This window comes from Oryzias latipes, chromosome 10, assembly GCF_002234675.1.
Source record: "Oryzias latipes chromosome 10, ASM223467v1".
In the NCBI taxonomy this organism is placed as follows: Eukaryota; Metazoa; Chordata; class Actinopteri; order Beloniformes; family Adrianichthyidae; genus Oryzias; species Oryzias latipes.
Window position 1 is genome coordinate 9,585,810 of NC_019868.2, and position 22,155 is coordinate 9,607,964.

General features: G+C 37.6%; 1 protein-coding gene across 1 annotated transcript in view; it reads left to right on the top strand.

The window, feature by feature from the left end:
* Nucleotides 1-22,155, top strand: part of tnmd (tenomodulin) — a 123,946-nt gene that overhangs the window by 58,735 nt on the left and 43,056 nt on the right. Inside the window, exons 3-4 of the mRNA XM_004073071.3 lie at nt 12,979-13,119; nt 19,582-19,689. Coding sequence (XP_004073119.1) covers nt 12,979-13,119; nt 19,582-19,689 — 249 coding nt within the window. The remainder of the gene's footprint in view (nt 1-12,978; nt 13,120-19,581; nt 19,690-22,155) is intronic.

The window sequence follows — 22,155 nt, forward strand, 5'->3', positions numbered from 1 at the left end:
AGCTAACATGGTTTATTTTCCGGAATCAAACAAAGTTCAAAAGCAAAGGCTGGTCCAGTTCATAAGAAGAGAAAAGACTTAGAGTCAGACACAGGCTGACACAGACCAAGCGTAGGACCACTACATGGAGTGGGTACCCACAACACCTGAACTGAAACAAACACAGACTTAAAGAGAAGAAATGGACAGGGTAGAAAACTTAAACCCAGATGTAACATAGACACTGACACACAGACTCCACTTACAACTGGTAGAGCTAGACAGAAGCCTAAGTACTTGGTCACAAGTTAACTATTGACTACTGTTACAGGGCGACAGTTGGACTGGCACAAACCTTTAAAGAGGCTCTGGCACCATCAGCATAGAAGACTGGAAAAAGGCCAATATGAAATGAATTGGTGACAATCAAAGAAACCAGCACCTTCTCACTTGTATCATTACCAGAGGGTAGACAGACAGTGGGGGGAAAGTAGGTGTATGCTCTTAAAGAAGATGACACAAGGAAGGAAACTTTCAAAGCCAGGTATGTGGCAAAGGGATATAATCAGATGGAAGGACTTGACTATTCTGAGACATTTTCCCGGACAGCTTACTTGACTTCACTACTTGTTTTGATGCAGCTGGCTGTACTTTATGACCAGACACCACATTAAATGAACGGTAAAGCAGCTTACTTGCATGCACCTATTGATTGTGAAACATACATGGACCAATCAGAAAGTTTTCAGACTGAGTCAAAGAATGATCTATAACTGGTGTGAAAGTTAAACAAATCCATCTACGGCCTTTAACAGTCTGGTAGGGATTGGAATCTTATGCTTCATGATATTCTACTTGAGAATAAACTTTGCGCAGAGCACTGTATTTACACAATACTGTCTGAGGGAGAAAAAGTAATCCTGTTAGTGTGGGTTGATGACATAGTTGTGGCTGCAAGCAACGAAGTGGGTTTAAAGGAGGTCAAGGAGAAACTAAAAAGTAAGTTCAAAATGAAAGACCTCAGGCAACATGCTCATTTTCTAGGAGTTGATTTCACACAGGAAAGGTGCTTTGTCTGAATGAATCAAACCAGGTAGATTGCCAAAATTTTGGAAAGGTTTGGAATGTCTGATTGCAAATCTAGAGCAAGTCCCAGTGAGATCACATGTGAAAAAGAGACCCAAACAGATCAGAGAAAATAAAGGCATGCTGGGAAGCCCTATCTATCGTATGACCTGTACTAGGCCTGATATAAGTTGGATTGTGAGTAGACTGTCACAATAAATGTCTGGACCCAGGGAAAGACACATGACATGTGTACATGTACTTACAAGGAACCCAGAAATATGTACTGTGGAAAAACAAAGAAATACAAAATGTGTTATAATAAATGTGACACTAAACTTGAACTTATGGGATACTTGGATGCCGATTGGTCTAACAACCCAGAAGACTGGATGAGCACTACAGGCTATTGCTTCAGTCTTAGCCATGAAACAATGGCATCGATTTGGCTAACAAAGATACAGCAAGCAGTTTCACTGTCAGCTTGTAAGGCTGAATACATGGCGTGTGCCGCCACCATTGAAGAATCACTTCACCCCTCACAACCTTTAAAGGACATGGAAGCCAACTTAGCCAACATCGGCTAAACTGTTCGAGGACAACCAAGGGACTATACGCTTAGCAGGGAACCTTGTAAATCGCCAGCGGAGCAAACATGTAGACATTAAATATAATTTTATCAGGTCCAATGAATTGCAGGGAAAATTGTTTTAGGGTATTGCCCTACTGAAAACATGGCTGCAAATGTTTTCACAATGTCTGTTACAAGCCAGGTCTCTACATTCCATCATTTTATCACTCTTTTTGTCATGGTGTGTGTGTGTGTTGTCGGTATTGTTTGTTGTGTCATTTTGTTTTGGAATTTGATTGTATTTTATGCAAAGCACTTAGAGTGACATGCTGAAAAGTGCTAGATATAAATAAATAAATATAAATAAATAAATAAATGTTGAAGAGTTAAGATTGAAATGTTTAGTTCATATATGTTTGGTATTTAGTACTGACGTAAAAGGAAGTGTGTGTCACATCATCGAGTAGGGGTCTTGGAATGCGATGAATGCCTCGATATGTTTTGTTTGGAACTATTTTGTTCAGCGCAAGGTTAAAGTGCCAGTAGAAATAAAGGTGGAGCTTCCTGCCCCTAGCTCTTCCTGGGTGACGAACATCATGGCTGCATAACTGGAAACATGCAAATTCCAAACATAGTCTTTTAGAAGGGTTTGGAGGGTAAAGACACTTTAATGAAGTTATACTTAATATTTCACTTTCTTTTTTTTCAAATATCTTAAATTAAAACAAGACGTTTAATCCTAAAACTTGCATATGATTGATCTTTGTCACAATATTTTTTTCTGAATAGAGGGATCAGTGAATTTACTTCATGTCACTTTCTGGGCTGAAATTTAGAAGTTAAAATATTACCTGCTTTTATAATGTGAGGCAAATGGGACCAGTTTAAAATGATTGTTGCTTCGGTGCCTTTCAATGTTTTTATCATAAAACAATTTGTTTCAAAGGACAGCTAGGAGCATTTGAATTTAGCACTGTATCATATTCCTGCAGCTTGGACAGCATATTATTTATTTCCACGTTTGGTTTGGTTTCACTTTAGTTGCTGCTCACAAATTTGTCTTACTTTAGGAATCAGTAAAAAAGGGAAACCATGACTGAAATATAAAACATGGTAAATAATGCGGCTCTACATAAGGTGAACATGAAATGGATGTTAGATAAGGCTCAGTGATTTGTAAGGACAACTGCCTTCCGAGGTTTCTTAGAAAGTCCAGACAGGTTCAGTGCCTATTTTGAGACATTTGACAGTTTTTAAAAACATAATCAACTAACAGAAAGAAACAGAAATCATTATGATGTAAAGTTTTACTATTTTTAACAATCTAGTATTGGGTTTGACCAGTATTTTTTTTGCTTTTTTTTTTCAAACCAATCCTGTATATTTCATTTTTTAACATCAATTCAGGGAAGATTTTTTTTTTTTTGTGTCTATAAAAGATATGAAAATTGTTTGAATAAGAAACCCCCCAACCCGTTATAGCAGAGTCTGAATTTAATACCCAAACAAGTGAAGATGAAGAAGAAAAGTGGGTTAGATAACGCACAAAATGCAAAAATCTCATATTTCAAATGCACCTTCTGTCATGCAGGGAAGGCAGAAAAGGTCAAAGCTTTGATATTTTTTCCTGCTGTTTCACAGTTGCTTCAGATGTTAAAGAAATTCTCTGCAAACATTTGCAAACACATTACTGCTTATCTCTACAGTATTATAGACATTTATCTCAACACATTTATTTGGAAGCGGAAAAAATTCTCAAAGTGAAATTTGATGTTTTTGAATGTCTTGTAGAGATCCTACAGAATATCCATTATTATCCAAGACTGTATCCAAAAGTTCAATTAGTGCCGTACATGATCAATATTTTTTACGAATTGAAAGTGAAATTCGTTTCTTAAATCGTTCAATTTCAAAAGTCAGAAGACAACGGATTCAGATAGGGATGTTTAATTGACAAATTAGTCTGAATAATGAAAAAAGGAAAACAAGATTGTTAAAGAACAAAAATTTAAAGGATTTGCACCTTCTTTTTTTTACTAATGAATTTCATAGCAGTAATTCATATGTCAAGCACAATTTTATACTAGTTCGAATACAGAAAATAAATGTTTTCTTTCTGTATCAAAACTTAATGCAAACAGGAAGGATATTTGTAAAGCCATGGACACTCAGGGCATGTGACGCACTTCTTATAGCACATTTGCCCATGAAGTTCACACTGGACATCTAGGGAGGGGCTTCTTTTTCTACTGTTTTATTATCGCATGTTCAACACCTACAGTTGGAAGAGTCTGAGTGTGAAATGTGAAAAAGGGCTTCAAATCTCATAAATCTTGTCTCAGGCTTTTTCTTTCACTGCTCTATTCTGACATATGAAAAGACTTGGTGCCATGGAATCCGGTCCGAGCACAAACCACAATTATTAATTTCTCCTTCATGATCAATTTTCAAATTTTGGCACTTTCATGCATTAAAGGGGATGCCACCCATATGTCACTACCTAATCCAAGTCCCCTATTGGTCAAAGTTCAACTGGGTTTTTTTTAGACCATAAATTTTGTATGTATAGCCAGGAAATAAGAAATGACGTATACTTATTTAGCGCTTTTCTACCTTCTTCGAAGGCCCAAAGTGCTTTACAGTCACAGGCCCATTCATCCATTTACACACACATTCACACACTGGTGGCGGCTCATTCACCCAGTCACACACACATCACACATTCACACACTGGTGGCGGCTTCACTGCCGAACAATGGCACCAACCTCCCACCAGAGGCAAGGTGGGGTTCAGCGTCTTGCCCAAGGACACATCGACTCATGGGCGTGCAAGGCGGGAAGCGAACCTGCAATCTTGCAATCATGGGTCGACCGCCCTACCGCTGCACCATGGTCGCCCCGAAGAAACTTGGTTAGCCACACATAAATGTGGGAATTTCAAAAAGCAGAAGCCCAAAACGTGCATATATGTGCATTAACATGGACTTTTCATTGGAAGTGGCTGATCGTACGTTTCCAAAGGCGGCAAAAACAAAAAGAAAAACAATAAACTCAAAAAAGAAAAGTATTTCTGCCTTTATATCTTTCAAAATTACGTTTTAAAAAAACGTTGCAAAGTACACTGTTCTATCACGCTTTTGAGAAGTACAGTTAACTGGATGTTCTATAATTTAATTACATTTTTCAAAAACCGACAGATTCGTTGAGCAAATAAAAAAATAAAAAAAATCAGCGCATTCTTGTGATTTCATCTGTCTGTTCCTTTTTTAATTTTAGTCCCACAAGGAGGACGGAAGACAATCAATATATGGGACGATAAATCAAAGAGAAGTACCGTACACATTTTTTGTGAATTTCTTTTAGGTAATAATTCAGATTGGGAATAAAAACTAATTAAATCAGAGTCTACATTAGTTTTTTTGTGAAGCATGTCAGATGGAGTTACTTCGGCTGTAAGATGTGGCTGAATTCAGCAGATCGGAGCGTAACGTGATATCAGCTGTCCTAGTTGTGTTTGATTTGCATCAGCTGGTTCTTTCATGTGTCTCAATCACTGTCTCATTCACAGGTGGCTGCTAAGAAGTAATCTGTAATCATCTTTATGCAAATGTGAAAGGCCATGACACTCATTACAGTTTCTTCAGTAACATTCTACTTCTGGTCTCACCCCTGACACACTTTTATAAAGCCTGTTTTTTTTGTTTGTTTGTTCAATGTCCGAACGTATAGTCATGACTTTCGATCATGGTAAATGGCGAATACTTGTAAAGCGCTTTTCTACCTTCCTCGAAGGCCTAAAGCGCTTTACAGTCACTGTCCCATTCACCCACACATTCACTCAGTGATGTGCCAAATACTGGCCAACCTATATCCAGCAGAGGCTATGTGGGGTTCAGTGTCTTGTACATGGGCGGGCAAGGCGGGAATCTGCAATCTTCTGATCAGAGGTCGACCGCCCTACCGCTGCTCCACTTCCGCCCGCATGGACTTATTTGTGCCTCATTTAAAGAGAATAATTTAAACCACTTTCACACTGAGCGGTTTGGTCCATACAGAAGGCAACTCCCTTTATTTATTTTTTCTTTGAGGGAGGTTTTAAAATGAAGCAGAGGACAAAAAGGGCTTCCATGCTGAAGAGGTGGAGTGGTCAACCTCTGATTGGTTGATCAGAGATTTGTTTCCAGCTCTGCCTGCCCATGGCTTGAAGTACGGTGGCCCTAAAGTGCAAATCACATTACTCAACCCAAAAACATAGTAAAAATCACCAAAAAGCAAGACAGATAAAAAAATAGACAACATTCCGCAAAGTTTCAGACACCAATACACAATTTTAAAAAAATGAAACGAAAATAAAAATAAAAACGTTTTGGAAGACAAAAGTAAGTCAGAGAGGTCAAAATAAAATATTAACAAACAAAACACAATAAGGCTGATTGACAGGCAGACATCATTATTCAATCAGTGATCCCATAGTTCCTAAATCTTTTTTATTTCTTTTCAACGTTTCATTGTGATTTCTGAAAATTGCTTTTGTTTTCTGAAATGTTTTTTTTTTTCTACTGAAACCAGAAACAGTACTATGGGACGTCACTAATTGGCTGATGATGTTTGTTCAACATTTCAACGGAATTTGGTGTCGTGTTTTGGTTTCTGGAATTTCTTTTTAATAACTAGAATGTAATGTACTTTTTTTCTCGCATTTTTAATTGTCATTTGATAATTTAATATCTCATTGGGTTAAGTGATTTGTCAGTGGGATTTCATTGCGATTTGGACACTAAATCCCACATTGCTCCTGGTGGCTCAGCTGGAGTTGGGTGGATGGGACTTTCGTAACTCATCTTAGCCTCATGATGAAACTGTTGGATGAAAAGAAAATTGTTTCAAGAAGAGAAGACAATAATTCCAGGTGAAATTACTCAACTTAATGATTTCTGGTCATGAATTTCCACTTAATTCTGACATTATACCTTCTCCTAAAGCAGCACCTGTAACTATTACGTTTCCATGTATTTGGTCAGCAGTTGGTTTGTGTTGTAGGAAAAGGAAGCCCCTAAATTATATTAGTCTACAAACTCTCCTTTTTAGGTTGACATGTCTAATCAGCATTTCACCCCATAGACATTTGATTTATTTCCAGCTATAATAGAATCAATAAACAACCTCTATTTTTGCTTTCTAGTAGATGCTAAATTAACCCACACTGGTCTGTCATCACCAAATGTTTACTCAAAATTCTTTAACTTTCAACATTTTTTGCTATGAAAAATGACTAAAAGTCCTGTTAATATGAATTTAGTAATTAAAAATTAGAAATAACTGCAGCAAAAATACATATATATTGAAACTGAAACTGTATTACAAAATAAATATGTGAAATACAAAATTACATGGAATACCAAAGACCCAACTCTACAGGAAGTTGTGTGTGTGTGTGTGTGTGAATTCATGCACATGAGTGGCATAGCAGATGGAAAACACAACATTTATGAGTCTTTGAAGTTGAAAATCGATCAGATTTGACCCGAACACATCCAGATGGTTAAGGTATGGTTGGAGCGGTTTGATGCTTGCTTGCATCAATAGGTGTCAAGGGGTTAAAGAAAAATCAGACTGCCCTAAATGACTGCAGCTGTTGCAGCACAACCCTCAGTAAAAGGTGTTAAAGTATCAAGTCACACCTATAAAAGTTTTTTTTTCCAACTGCATTTTTTCTCTGCTCCTGATTCACAATGATTTGACAAAGGAAATACTCAAAAAGAACATGGTACAAACACACACCAGAAAAACAATTTCCAATTGAGTGGGTCTTTAATTTTTAACAGCTTTGTAAAAATGTAAGAAAAACTTTCTTTTAAACCAATTTTTATTTTATTTTCAGGCATGACTTTTGAGGATTAACCTTCATCGCCACTGTTGCTATAAACTAATTTCTCTCCTCAAATTGTCCCATTGATCAAACTGCAAGTTCTCAAAGTTCCCGAGTATTGTTTTAAGTATTAAAAGAGGCCACACATAAGGTTATTCATTTCTGTCTGTAGAGTGCCAATTATTGTGCACAGCAGATGCTTTTGCCACTGAATCTGTTTAAGTCCAACTGTTGTAATACATTATTATCCATTTCAGCCTGGTGTGGTCCAGAGATTCTCACTGCTGGATTTTCATCAGAAGAGATGGCCTGCTGAAAATGCAATTCACTGTTTTACTATAAATCAATAAGCCTCCAGAATCTATTCCCTCATTCCCACCATACGTTAATATAAAAGAAATTCTCAAATAGAACTTTAATTCACCACTCGGACTTTCAGGCTGTTTAATAGCCCAGATTTTATCCATAACTGCTCAATTGGCCCTTAAATTCGAAGCTCATCTTAATTTGGCTTCTCCTAAAAAAATTTGGGAACCATCCTCACTCTGCAGCCTCGGCCACTCTGGCCAATGTTAATGGAGATTTATAGGCCAATGCCACTTTTACAGTATTCTTCTATTAGGAGTTATGTCCTGTTTGATCACTTTACTCAGTTCTCCTTCCTACATAAATAAAAAAAGACTCTACTTTTACAAGGCCTGAGAGAAAACAGATGCAAACATGTTCAATTCAGATCATGCAAAAGGGCTTAACAGAAAGCTAATAATCGAGTAGTTCTTTAGAGGACATTCAGATGGTTCTGACGGGGAATATAAATCCTGATGGACTCCCATCGGAGTCCATACATTAATCATGCATCTGATTGGCCAAGCCCTGATTTGCCACTGAGACAGATGAAGATGAACTCAACAATATATTTCTCATCATAACACAACCCTCACATAAATATTAATAGCATATTTTCAGCTGCTGGGCATGAATCATTTTTTAGACAGGGAATTTTGAGAGCTATTCATGCGTGCCCAGGAACAGTACATATGCGAGCAGTTGTTATAAACATCATCGCTTAGGCAACACACTGAAGAGAAATCCTCCAATGCACGACTTACTCCAAATGTCTTTATTCGGCTCTCTTCAGGCAAATTTGTATTTATGCATTTTCAAGTTTGATCTTTTTGTTTGCCAGAATGACACATTTTATTAAGCTGAAATAACTATTATTAGGGGTTGTTTATGTTTAAAGCTGTTGTTGCAGCTGACATTTTGACAGAATTGGTAAGATGCAGCATTTGAGATGATTTATTTCTCTAGTTACCCTAACAGTGACGTGACTCCTGCTGTGACTGATAATAAGAAGCATAGCTTAGGCAGGCGTTTGTGGAAAATCAAGCAGCCGATGTTTGAAACGGTTGCAGTAAACACTTTTGTATGAATGGATTTTCATCGTCTTTGTGGCATGTTTAATGACTTCTGTAATAGTTCTGGGAAACTCCTGAAGGACAGTGAACCTTTGTGACCTTTTTTTATTTTTTTGCAGTTTTATTTTGGACACCAAAAATGAAGGAATGAACAACTAAAGACAAAAATCAACCTGATTTTTGGACTCCTGGAAATAACAGTTGCTCCATTCCTTTAATATTCGGCTAGAATTTGTCAGACACCACAGTGATGTTTGCTCAGTCCACCAATCACATCGTCCAGACCAATCACTGTACAGTTCTCCAGCTTCCTGTGGTCAACATCACACGGTTTTTGTCATAGATGACTCCCCCTTTTTCCAAACATCTTCTACTCAAAAAAAAGGTATATTTAGTCGAACAACCAGAGGCTTTGTTTACTAAGGTACTTTTTACATTTATGAATATATTTAGTCATTTTTATCATCTTGTTCTATTTTCTTCAAGACTTTAAATGTTTAGTTTTCCAAAAACCTCAGAGCATCTATTTTTAGTGAGAAACCCATGACTACCTTTCTTTCTTGAGTGTGGACGTGGGTATGTCATTGCTGCCTTTTCACGAGACTTTCTGTCATGACCACTGTTTTTGTAAGAACGACTTCAGGCTTGTTGAGATCATCCTTTTTTTTTATAGGAATAAAGTCATTAGATTGTCTATGGCTGCTTGCATATGAAATAAACTTTAACCTTAGAGAAACCCACAAGGTCAAATTTGGCCACTGTTTGTTTCTTTTTTTTATATTAATATATGTTGTCATTTTTTGTTATTATGTTTTTTCTTTTTTTATCCGTTTGGCTGCTGTTATATTTCACGTTCTTTGGCTCATCGTAAATCTTTTGCCATAAGCGTTCATCAGCTCATTCTGACACAAGGTTTAACCGACTTTTTAAATCGGCTATGCACCAGTATGCAACATTTTACAAGTATAAAAAAATAATCCACAACCGAGCCAAGCCGCTTTTCTATGACCGAATCTGTTGAGTTACGTTGATTGTGTAAACTCTAGTTGTATATCAGTGCAAGGCTGCCTTTTTTCTTCTTCAGAATCCTGAAATTTCGTTTGTTTAAGACAGGGACAACATCTATTAATATAACATTTAAAAATGCAAATATAAACAGTAAGATTGTTGCCTATTAGGTTAATGCCCGTCTCTAATTGCATAAACGGCTGAAAAGTTACAGCAAAGCTAAAGCGCTCTGATGTTCTGTGTTCCAGCATTCAATGTCGGTGTCATGTAAACAAATAAAGCCAGTACCTCTGCTTTTCTTGAGACATGGATCCACTTGAAACGTCTTTTTCTGTACAACCGTGGACAAGTACTTCTGTGTCCTGAATCTATGCAAAGCCAAAAATGACAGTAAAGTTTCAAAAAGACTTCTGTTACCACAGCAACGCCCAAGGACACTTTGTGCACATGTCAGAAAAGAAACTTGCTCTCCTAGAACTCAGTTTGAAACCTTTCTTAATGAAAGCAAAGTAGGGCAGGAAGCTCGTTGCTTTTTCACAAGAAGTTAAAGGATGAACTATTTGCTTTGCATATTCTAAAAATGCCATTAACTAATTTTTTATATTTGAAAACTAAGGTAAAATATATAAGAGTAAAAGGTATTCTTAATTTGAAGTAAAGAAGTCAAAGTTCAAATTTGTAGAATAGAACGAATCCCTTTTAAATCCAATTTGACTGAATATTTGCCTTGTTTTGACAAATTCCCCTAAGCTCACACAAACTATTTTTTAATGTATAGTGGATTACATCTGTCACACTCGTACTAACAACACAAAGATTATCTAAATTGGAATTCCTCAAAATTGGAATGTTTTGCTCCACTCCATTTTAACTGGTTAATTAGGAATTTAGCTAATGATTTTGCAATATGCTAGCTGTTTCAACTAATTTAGACATTCTTCCTATTTTTTATCATTTCTGGCATTTACCCATTGGATTTGCATTATTTAGATCACATGTGTCAAACTCAAGGCCCGCGGGCCAAATGTGGCCCGCCATGTCATTTGATGTGGCCCGCGCGTAGGGCTGTGATGATGACCTCATCACCGCACTTTTTCTTTACAACGCGGCTCCCTTTACACACACGGGCGCGCGCTTTCAGAAGCACACATCCTCATTCTACAACAGAAGTTTCCGTCTCGTGAGGAAATACGACAAATTTACTGCATTCTAATTATTAATTTTCATTTGTATTCATTTCTGTTACAAGCTACGTGCGTTCTTAAGTGCGCAACACGGCTGCCCGCCGGAGGATTTTGTGTTGGGGGGGTTTATTACTGTTCTCAGTCACTCTGTAACACCAAACATGAGCGCGCACTGTTAGATTTCCATGAATATCACTACATGTTTTGTTTGGGAACTATTTTGTGCCGCGTAACGTTACGTATCTGTATAAACAAAGGCGGAGCCTCCTGCCCCGCGTTCTTCATGGGTGTCAGGCTCATGTCTACCGGAACGGTGACAAAGTGTCTGCAGTCTGTTTATTACTGGGCAATAAATAATATTCTGAGAAGATGTCTGTACCAGAGAGCACAGGTGAAACTCGCGTGCAGCTAGAGAGCAGTCCACTGCAGAAGAATCAACACGAACCCCCAACACACGTGTCCGCGCTCCCTCCTCCCAGTCCTACACACGACGCAGCGCGCTCACACAGTCACAGTCAATCTACAACACCTACATAGTTAGTTCATTAGTTAGATAGGTAGTAGTTAGTTGTTACTGTTATTTGTTAATAAAGAATACTACGTTCTAAATGTATTTATTTCTTATGCGGTCGCCGGGGGATTTTGTGTGTTTGGGGGGGGGTGGTTAACCGCGACACCGCGACACCGACACCGTCATAGCTCTACCCGCGACAGCATAAAAGTTTTTCATTTCTTAAAATAAAAATTGGTGTGTATTTATTCATATCTATGGGGAATTGGACTTGAAATATCGGATTGGGCAACTATACATTAGGACTTAAACACTGTCCATATAACCTAACCTGATAGAATCAAATGTAAAATGATTTATGCTAAAATAACAAGCAAACAGATGTTTCTATGCAACTATAATTGTCACTTTAAAAATTTATAATAAATAAACAATGAGTTATTTAACATTAAGGTTGCATTTATTTTTCATTACATTTAGTTACATGTATAAGTTATATCTGGCCCTTTGAGGACAGCCACTATGCTGATGTGGCCCTCGGTTAAAATGAGTTTGACACCCCTGATTTAGATAGTTCAGGCATTTCTTCAATTGTGTACTATATCTTGGTACTTAGACTTATCTTTTAAGCCAATTGATTTAGTATTTTAAGCAAACATTTTCAGGTATTCTGCAAACTATTTTGCCTGAGTAAACTTCTTCAAGTACTTTGGCATTGACAAAGTTACATCATTTCAATGATTCAGCTTTAGCTTTTTGAGCTGTCAAATTAAACCAAATGAAACTTTATTTACGCTTTTAATTCAGCTTTGGCTTCATTCAGCTAACAGCTTTCACATTTGCGTTACGGCATGTAATGCTGTATAGCTAGGTCTATTTTTCCACATGACTAGTACGACCAAATAGAACGTGTTATTTTTTTTATTTTATAAGTTTTACATCACTTTGATATCAGTTCATTATGCACACTTTGTGGTCATGTCAACAGTTTTTTCTGTGTCTAAATCAAAATAGGTGTTTATTTCAGGGTTTGCTGTTCTCCAGGGTTGTAACAAAACTGCACAAAGGTGTCAATCCCATCAACACTTGCTGCTATTTTTGTGCCAATTACTCTGCAGTGGTTTTTCATGCGTGTAGTTAAAACAGTACGTTCCAGCTCCTAAACCTGCGTGCGATGCTCTCATCAACATAAATGCCTTTCAGTTCCCCAGCTGTCAATGAGAGCAATACCAGACCTGTTCGAATAGCAGGGGGGAAAACTCTGCGGATGCCGGCAGAGCAAAGCAGTTAAATGTTGAAGAATTGTGACAAACATTCAAGCTGAGAAATTACAGACACTAGTGTAATTTGTGGTCCATCATTTGTCGTTGCAGGTATATGAGCATGAATACAAAGCGGTGCTGGACGGCGTGGAGACGGACAGTGTTATGGAGATTGAACCTTATCAGCGCACTGAAATCTTTAAAATGGGAAATGGGAGCCAGGAGGTCGTTGAGGTGCACGACTTTCAAAACGTAAGTTTTAATTTTTTTTCTTTGCACAAAGAAAAGGGTTTTCTCACACACACTCTTAAAAACAGTGATGGAATTCATTTTCACCAAGAAAACAAACATGCAGCTTAAAAACTGTACATACGCATCAGTAATTGATGCTAAAGCAGCTCAGGGAGATTAATGTGCATGCAGCAGCCCAGAGAGAACAATCAGTCTTACTGAAAAAAGTGCTTTCTTCCTACTAATTCTATACAGCAACTTCTTCACAGTAGGGAGACAAACAGCATTAAGAAAACCTTCTCTATTTGTTTCTCACACCTTTCTCAGCTGTGAATGTGTTTCCAGCTGAACTCATTAACTTACCTTTCATTTTCAAATCCTGCACGAGTGTGCAGGCTGCACGTTGCGCCGCCGAGAAGGCTGCGTGCTGCTTGACTGGGTAATGAATGCTCTTACTCTTACACCGTTATTTACTGTGAAATGTTTGGTTGTAATGCAGAATGTTACAGGATGCACTTCATCTCAAACAAAGGCCTGCACTAAGCAATTATTGTTGTTGTTCTTGCAAGGGGGTGTTTGTGAATCGAAATGAACCAATGATGGAAAACAGCCCAACGGAGAAAAACTTGAACCACAGGAACCCCTGTCTGTTTCGGCTTCTCCTGTATCAGTATATTTGAAGGAGCAGTAAAAAATAAATAAAGAGGTAACAAAAGAGGAAACTAGCACCTTTACAGCTAATTTTAATCAAGAAACAGTTGTTAAATACAAGGGGAAAAAATGACATTACTGTAGTTTTATCAGATCTGTTAACCGCAACACTATTTATTAAACAAAGGTGATATTTGAAAAGAGAATTCATGTATTTCATTAAAGTATGTCAGTAAGATTGGCTCAGTTGTTTTTGTTATCAACGTTCCAAATTTAATGTCATAAACCAATGAAATGAACTAAAATGTCATGCAACTAACCACAAAATGTAAATAAGACTGTGTTGTTCATTTATTTAGTCCATTTTTTCTCAGCAAGAAAGAATTTTTAAAAATGGAGAAACATTCAAAAATGTTTTTTAAGAAAACGTTAGCAGTTCCATCTGATTCCTGTAAAATAAAGAATAAAGGGTTTTTAGTGTCTTTATCACAAATAATTAAAGTAACATTTAATTTTACTCCATTTTACTCTATTTTAGTCATAGCTTTTGTTTTTCTGTTTTTACCTCAATACTCTGGAATTCTGGGTAGTTCATTATACCTTTGCAGATGTTGCCGGCAACACCTAAAACCTTAGTCACATCTGGCGCTACCGGTGGATACTGGCAGGTGAAAAATGGGCAAACCTGTGCATAAGGCGAAAATGTTAAAGCACATTTTTTTCCGTTGGGCATGCTGCGGACATAAGGTTGTAGTGAACTCTTTAGCAACACCTACGGGTAAGTAAGGGGGAAGTAAGTGAGACGCAGGCATGTCAAGGAGTTTACCTTTTTTCTAACCCCCTTGAATCCTGGGCACCACGCAGGCAGCTCATCAGTGCTGTATAAGGGAAAAGTGTGTGTCCAATGTGCAAAACCTGGCTGTTAGAAATGAGAAATTAGACCATCAGAGTGTAGGCATTTTTTATATATATATATATATATATATATATATATATATATATATATATATATATATATATATATATATATATATATATATATATATATATATATATATATATAGCACTTCTATGTCAAATTTATGAGTAAATTACATTATCCTTTCAATTACTTCTTAATACACTTACCACACGCACAACAATTGTAGTTTTCTGTTCATGGCGTCCCTTAAGGTGGTCGCACGAGCCTCAACGGAACAGCATGTCGCTGCACCTGTATGTGACCCTCTATGGTCCTGGACAATCAAAAAACCTGCAGCACCCGTACAGGTCAACCCCCCGCATGCACACGTGACTAAAGTTTAAAAAACAAACGCTCTTTGGCATACCATAGCTCTTTAACTGTTCATGCAACCAATGTGAATCGGCTGATTCTGACACGCAGAAAAGCAACTTTTCATACGCCATTATGCACTTCCCATTAGAAATGTGTTGCAACAGAATCCTCTGATTTATGTTGATTGTGAAAGCACTTCATTGCTGTAAAGTTTTGCAGATCTTTAAAATCTGCTGGAAATATGTTATAAACAGTTGAAGAGTTATGTTAGTTGAAAAAATATAAATACTGGAGCTAAAGCTATGCTTTCTGAAAGAAATGTAAAGTCAAATTATTTTCTTTGATGTATACTACAATTAGACTCAAATTTTGGGAATCTCTCCATTGCAGTTTGGCAAACTCCAGCTTCTCCATATATAGTTGTGATCCTTGATCTGAAGGATCAAAGGGATATTAGATTAAAACAGCAGTACAGCCTCGATGAGCACAGAATCTCTCTGAGCAAGCAGCATTTTGTAAGGGCAAAAAGAAAAAGAAAAACTTAGAAAAGAAAATAAATGGTATTAAAGCTTCTCAGGTGTTTTAAATGCTGGGTTTTTTTCATGGATTTTGGCCTTTTACCCTCAGACAAGTACAGTTTTAGGTCACTAAGAATACATTTTTGCTTGTTCAAGGCCAAAGATCCCCTTCAGCTTAAATCCCAGCATCCTTTCACAGAAACATAGTCTTTTCTGTGGGGTGCTTTCTCTGATACAGTGAGTCTCTCTAGAATGATGATCCACTGTCATACCAAAAAATACACTTTATTGTTTGCTCGACAACACTTGACAGGAAATTTTTGGAAAAATGAAAACAGTTTTGGGAGCAAAGAAAGAAACCATTTTTAAAAACACTCTTGGAGTAAGAATTGTTACTTTACGATGGAAGTGGCAATACACTTGTGATGTTTAAAAATCTTTTTTGATTGCACACGTAACCCAAAGACACAACTTCCGTTGGACTCTCATCACTGTTTTTGGGTTACATGGCTGTGTCCACACAGTAGAAGTTGTCATCAATCAGTTTTGGATTTTTACCTTCAAATAACATCCAATCTGAATGATAAAGTAGCCAGCGTTTCTGAGTCAACACGGATGCTGGGAAAATGTGTTGGTTAGTGCAGCCAATGGTATAATATTCACTTGAAGAATGTTTACTCTGCTCCACTTTCGTCTTCTTCCATCAGCTCGATTCTGAAACTTCAAGTGTATCTTCAGGAGTCTTTTGCCTAAAATGTCTTCAGATTTTTTTTTTTACTATTATTATTATGATTTTGCAATAAAAATTGTCAAGGGGTTCAGAGAGCCTAAGATAAAACAACATCCAACTATGATTAATTGAAGAATAAAAAAAAAAAATAAGTAAAAAGAATACTACCTTAAAAAATGTTAGCCCTGCACAACAAATCGCTTTTTTGTCGTCATGGCGATATCAGCCTTTGCGATATTGCAAAAGGCAGCTTAAACTGCGATAAACGGCTACCTTAAATGTTTACACACAAGGCAGCTTGAATTATTGAACGAATCGACTAGAGCCCATTCGTCATTGACAAATAAAATAGACTCCTTCGTGTCGTTGACCAATCAGTGGAGCCCTTTCATGTTAGATGTAGACAAAGGTCATTTCGAGTATAGTTTAAGTTCTGTTTATTTTAATTTAAAGGAAAGTCTTGCAGTCAAACGAAATTGATGCATGCGTTGTTATTGTTTTGCTATTTGTTAATGTATTGCAAGTCATATTGTAATGGCAATGTTGATCACTAATAGGTTTTCTTCATACCGTGCAGCTGTATTAAAAAAAGTTTTTTTTAATGTAATCTATGTGTGATTATTTAATACCTTATCAATATTTTAAACCAGAAATTGTGCACATTTTTTGCGTAAGTGCCACCCTGCTAGCTGTAAATAGGTAGCACTTAGCTTCTAAACTCTCAATTCAAACCTGAAAGAAAACACATACTCTTTTGTAAAGATAATATCATTTGTTTTTTGTTAAAATTAAAAATTACCTTATCAAACAAATGTTGGAACACACCTGTCAGGTAGCATAATAGCTTAGGTTGAGCACACCTAAATAAATTAGTGTCAAATGGACACCCAATGCGTTTGTAGGCTTCCATAAAAGAGTTTTGTGGAGTGATAGAAAGCAAGAAAACATTTTAATATTTCTTTAAAGCTAAACTAATCATACTTTACAGGAAAAGTCTTGTGTGAGCCACGTTTTGTTCTACCAGGTGTTGAACAAACCACTCTGCTGACATGCTGTGGCTGAATGATGCAGGCAGCTTCACGTCCTGTGACAGTCAGAGCTGGAACATGAAGGCAATTCGCAATTGTCTATTAAAATGACATTGCTTTTCCATTTCTTTTCCTTGTGTTAATGCGTCTTTCTTCATTTTCTGGTTGACCAAGCCCAGTAATCACCGTGTCTCATCACAACATTGCCCTCTTCTTTTCTGGTGCAGCTCACCAGCACAGCCGACCCAAACTAAACAAAGACTCATCACAATCAAGCTCGGCATAAACATCATGCTTTTGTGCTTGACTCTATTATTGCCCCATCCTTTTTGCATAGAAATGAAATTACAAGCGGTGGATTATGACAGCCATCACTTTGTGTGGGTTATCTTCTGCAGCTGGTATCTGCGGAAAATGTAAAAATCTCACCCACAGGTTCAGGTTAAATGATTCATGTGAGATGTCATAACAATCTTTGTGAAACTGTAATTAAATTTAGATTGATAGATCGAGTCCTTTTCATGGTACATCTCAAACAAATTTCACTGGATAGCATTTTAAGGCAGCAATGTCAGGCCCAGATTCAGTCGTCTGTTCCCATACAGTATGCTGAACAAACAGCTCTGCTCGACAGAGAATAAATTGGATAATATCTGATCTACTGACGGTCTTTTAGGTCTTTTCTGACCAAATCTCACATATTAGCACAGAATCGGAGCAAAAATAAACAGAATGAACGGATCTTTCTTGCCTATTGAGACTAAGTGTGTCGAGCTAAACCCTCGACAACCCGCATTGACTGTTTAAGAGAGAACTGGACAGATTGCCTTTGACATCACTGCTTCCGGCTCCAGCAAAATTTAAGTCAATTCAGTCGCCATTTTTACAGCAATAAGAACGTCGCCATGTAAAAACTAGACGACAGCAATTGGTCTGAGTGGTCTGATTCAACGTTTCTATGGTAACTGGTGTCGCCAATAATGAGTTTGTTCAAAGTCCACATCCCTTCCATTGAAAGTGGGCTTGGGAGAATCTGCCAACCAAACGCTCAAGTTGGAGACATCTGATTGGTCCGTTTATAACTTGTGATAAAGAAAAAATATCAAATTTCACAAATATACAGGATTTGCAGGAACATGTTTTTTTTTTTAAAGGTATCAGAGCAACAATGGTTATTCTGACAAATAGAATGAGTGAGTTTAGCTTTTTATTTATCAATAAAAGTCTATGGGGTTTAGGCTTTTTGGAACCAGCGTGTACTTCCCATTTGGAACACGAGGTGGGAGGAGTCACTCAGTCCAGTTCTCATACACCGTCACTGGTTCAAGTGACCACTTCCTATGAAAAGTCTATATAAACGTGTGTAAATGTGCATTTCGGGCTTCCTCGTTTAAAACTGTAGCTATGCAAGTTTTAGAGTCCATTTTCGGGCTCTACATATAAAACACACGTCCATTGTATGCGCTTTCCAACTTAAACCAGGTCAAACTTTAACCAATCAGGGAGATTTGATAGTGACGTGTGGATGACGTCCCTTTTAATTGACAGAAGTACCAACCATTTGAAAATCCGATCATGGAGGGGAAATTAATTATTGCAATTTATGCCTGCGGCTGGAATTGTATACAAGTCTTATATCTGCGTCATACATCCCAATAGAGCTGTAAAAGAAAAAGCCTGGAGCAGGATTTGCACCGATTCAACGTTTCCCGTCAAGCCTCTTCCAATTGTATGTGGCAGATACAGTAGAAAAAGAAGAAAAATGCCAGCCCTGAGTGAAACCACATTTAGCACGGGCCTGGTGTGTCTGACTGAAAGGAGTTCCAGTTAACATGGCAAAGGACTATCAGTGGTGCTAGAGACGAAGAACTACACTTAACTGATATTAAGACAGGGACCTATGATGACCTAATTCAATGGGGTGCTCTGTAAAAAACAAAAAACACTTCACTCTCAACAATGTCACTTGACTCTTCTGTGCAATACATCCTGCCGTTAAATATTACCATTCATACAACTTTAAAGCAAGAGCAGCATCACAGGGGCCGCACAATCATAAATTTTATAGCATGATAAAATGAGAAAAAAAAAGATCAAAACACACCTCTTCTGGCTCGTTAGGTTTAAGGTTTTTTAGCAGCCTTGATTATCAGCAGAAAACCCAAGTGTTTTTAAAAGAACCCCTCAGCGCTCGTAGAATAACTGCATTACTGACAGCTAGTAAATGATGCATATATGTGAATTTCTGAGCATCCTTTCATTTTTCCTTCTTTTTCGAAGGGGATCACTGGGATTCGGTTTGCTGAACATCAGAGGTGCTACATCAGGACCCAAACGAAGAAACTACCCACATTGGCAGAAGTGGCGACTGAAGACGGAGAGTTTCTGGTACAGTGTGCCTCAACGCTCTGCTATATGAACGCCGGACTCTCTGTAGTCTTGCAGAAGCTGTCATGCATGTTGTTGAGATAACCAGAGAGGAGCTCTGTGAGCACCACATAAATCCTCAGCCTGTCCATCTCGTCATATCTCCCTACACTTCTTACCGAGGAATAAACTAGAGTTTGTGGTGCCTGTGAAACTCCCAGAAAGCTACCCACAAACCCTAACCCTCTTTGTGGCTCACATCAAATGGTGTTTGCTGTCAATCTTGAGCCAATATTAATTTTTAATCATCTCCTCCAAAGGCTCTACCCAAATAGCCTAAAGGGGGAGCAGTGCTGGAGAGGTCTGAGTGAGAGGTAAACCATTAAAATGGTATATTTTTCTTAAGAAATGTTCTTTTTTTCCAGCCTTTGTAAAATTTAAGAGGTTCCCACTCCAAGTTTAGGTTTATTCGTTTGACTTCTCTGGGTTTTCATAGTCGAGTGTGAACTTAAGAACAAGAAATGGAAGAAATTCAGTCAATCAAAATTCCAATTTTTCTGTGTCACACTGCAATTCACAGAGTCTGCCGCGTGTTCAAAGAGAAAATCCTTTTCTCAGAGTTTCCAACTACTAGCATGCTCTCATTTGCATTTCACATTGCTGCTGAGAAGAAGTGTCTGGCAAATATCTGTCGCAGTTGCCACTTCATTCCAAAAGGACAAAATAGGCCAATTGTTATTGCAGCTTTAATTTTTACTTTCATGCACACACAAAAAAAACGTTTTTTTTAATAGTTATTTTTTTCCAGACTTCACAATGTCCAACTCCCAGGGTTGGATAATTGCACTGGCAGCACCATATCCACACCATTTTTGTCTTCTTTTTTTTGCGCTGTAAGGCCTAATTGGCTAAATTCACAGCCTATAAGTGAGTCATTGTAGGCCAGCACAGTTACTGGGGATCACACTAACATTATCTGAGGCCTTTGGATTTTACAAAACAAAAACAGTTTTGAAGTTGTTCGTCTCATTAAATTGTTTCCAATGCTTTGAAATGTGCCACCTAACAAGTACCCTTTAATTTTTTGCTATGACAATAAAGTAGCAACAATGACATAAGAGCAATGCACAAATATTTATCTAATGATTTGCAAGCAAAAGCTTTGTAAAAAACAAGACTGCTGCTCAAAATGTAAAGCTTTTTGACTGTGCAGATGAGTCACTAAGACTAAAATTATAAAAAAAAAAAAAAAAAAAACGCTATCGCTACAATACCTCAGACTGAAAATATAATTTATCCCTTGTGCTATCTTAGATGACCCCACCCTTACATTGACGTGTTATCCCTACCATGACAAAGGTGGATAAAGATGGAAAGATTTCATGTAATCCATGGACACCAGTGAAGATCACAAATCATTGAAGAAAAAAGGTTTAACTCTGTCTAGTGGGTCTAGATGACCCAACTCCCAATGTTAAAAGTGCCTAGGATAGCACAAGGGTTACATAAGTTCTAAGGTTTCAGGTCAACTTCAAATGTTGCAGTTACTTTTTTTGGTGCAAAAAAATAAAGATTTGCAGCAATATGTCAAGTATCTTGCTAAATTGTTCAGATAAGCCCTCATCTGTAAGAATGGGATCAAATAAGTATCAGCTTTAAAAGAACAAAAACCAGATTGTCTTCTTCCACTTTCGGCTTCTCCCATCAGGGGTCGCCACAGCGAACGAGTCGCATGTTAAATTTGGCAATGTTTTACGCCGGATGCCCTTCCTGACGCAACCTTCTCAAACCGGGCTTGGAACTGGCAGAGGTAGAGAAGGGAACAGGGAGGAGCCTGGAGTCGAACCTGGGTTTCACGGACGGAAGGCGCTGCAAACCAGCACGAGCTAAACTGGCTCCCAACAAAAACCAGATTGTAAGTTGGAAAAAAAAAGTAAATTCTGAAAAGTAAACTTAAAAGAAATACTAAAAACGCTTGAAAGAATTAAAAGTTGAAAAAAGAATGATGCGAAGAAATACTATAACTTGAATTTAAAAGATGTACATACCAAAAACTGTATCCCTCTGATGTGGCATACAGTGGTGATAATCCTCTACAAAGGTTTGGTAGATCAGAGGGGGGACGACACAGGCAGCACCAACAACAGATGCTACTTTGGAGCAGAAATGACATCACCATAATCTCAATCACCTGATGACAATCGTGTTCTCCCAGCCAACGGACTCAAAGTCCCGCCCCCACATAAAATTAGGCTCAACACTGAAAACAAAACACAATTCTGGATAAATACTGTAAATTGACAACTGAGAGATGCAACAACATTTTAAAATACAAAAACAGCAGCTTTTTCTTGCGCTGTAACTGTTTTAGATAAATATTGTTTTCGAATTCAAGTTTTCAGTGTTTCTTCAAAGTGAATATGTATTCTTTCAAAAGAATTTTAAAGTTCACAATGTGTACTTTTGAGTTTAAACTGGTTTCAAATG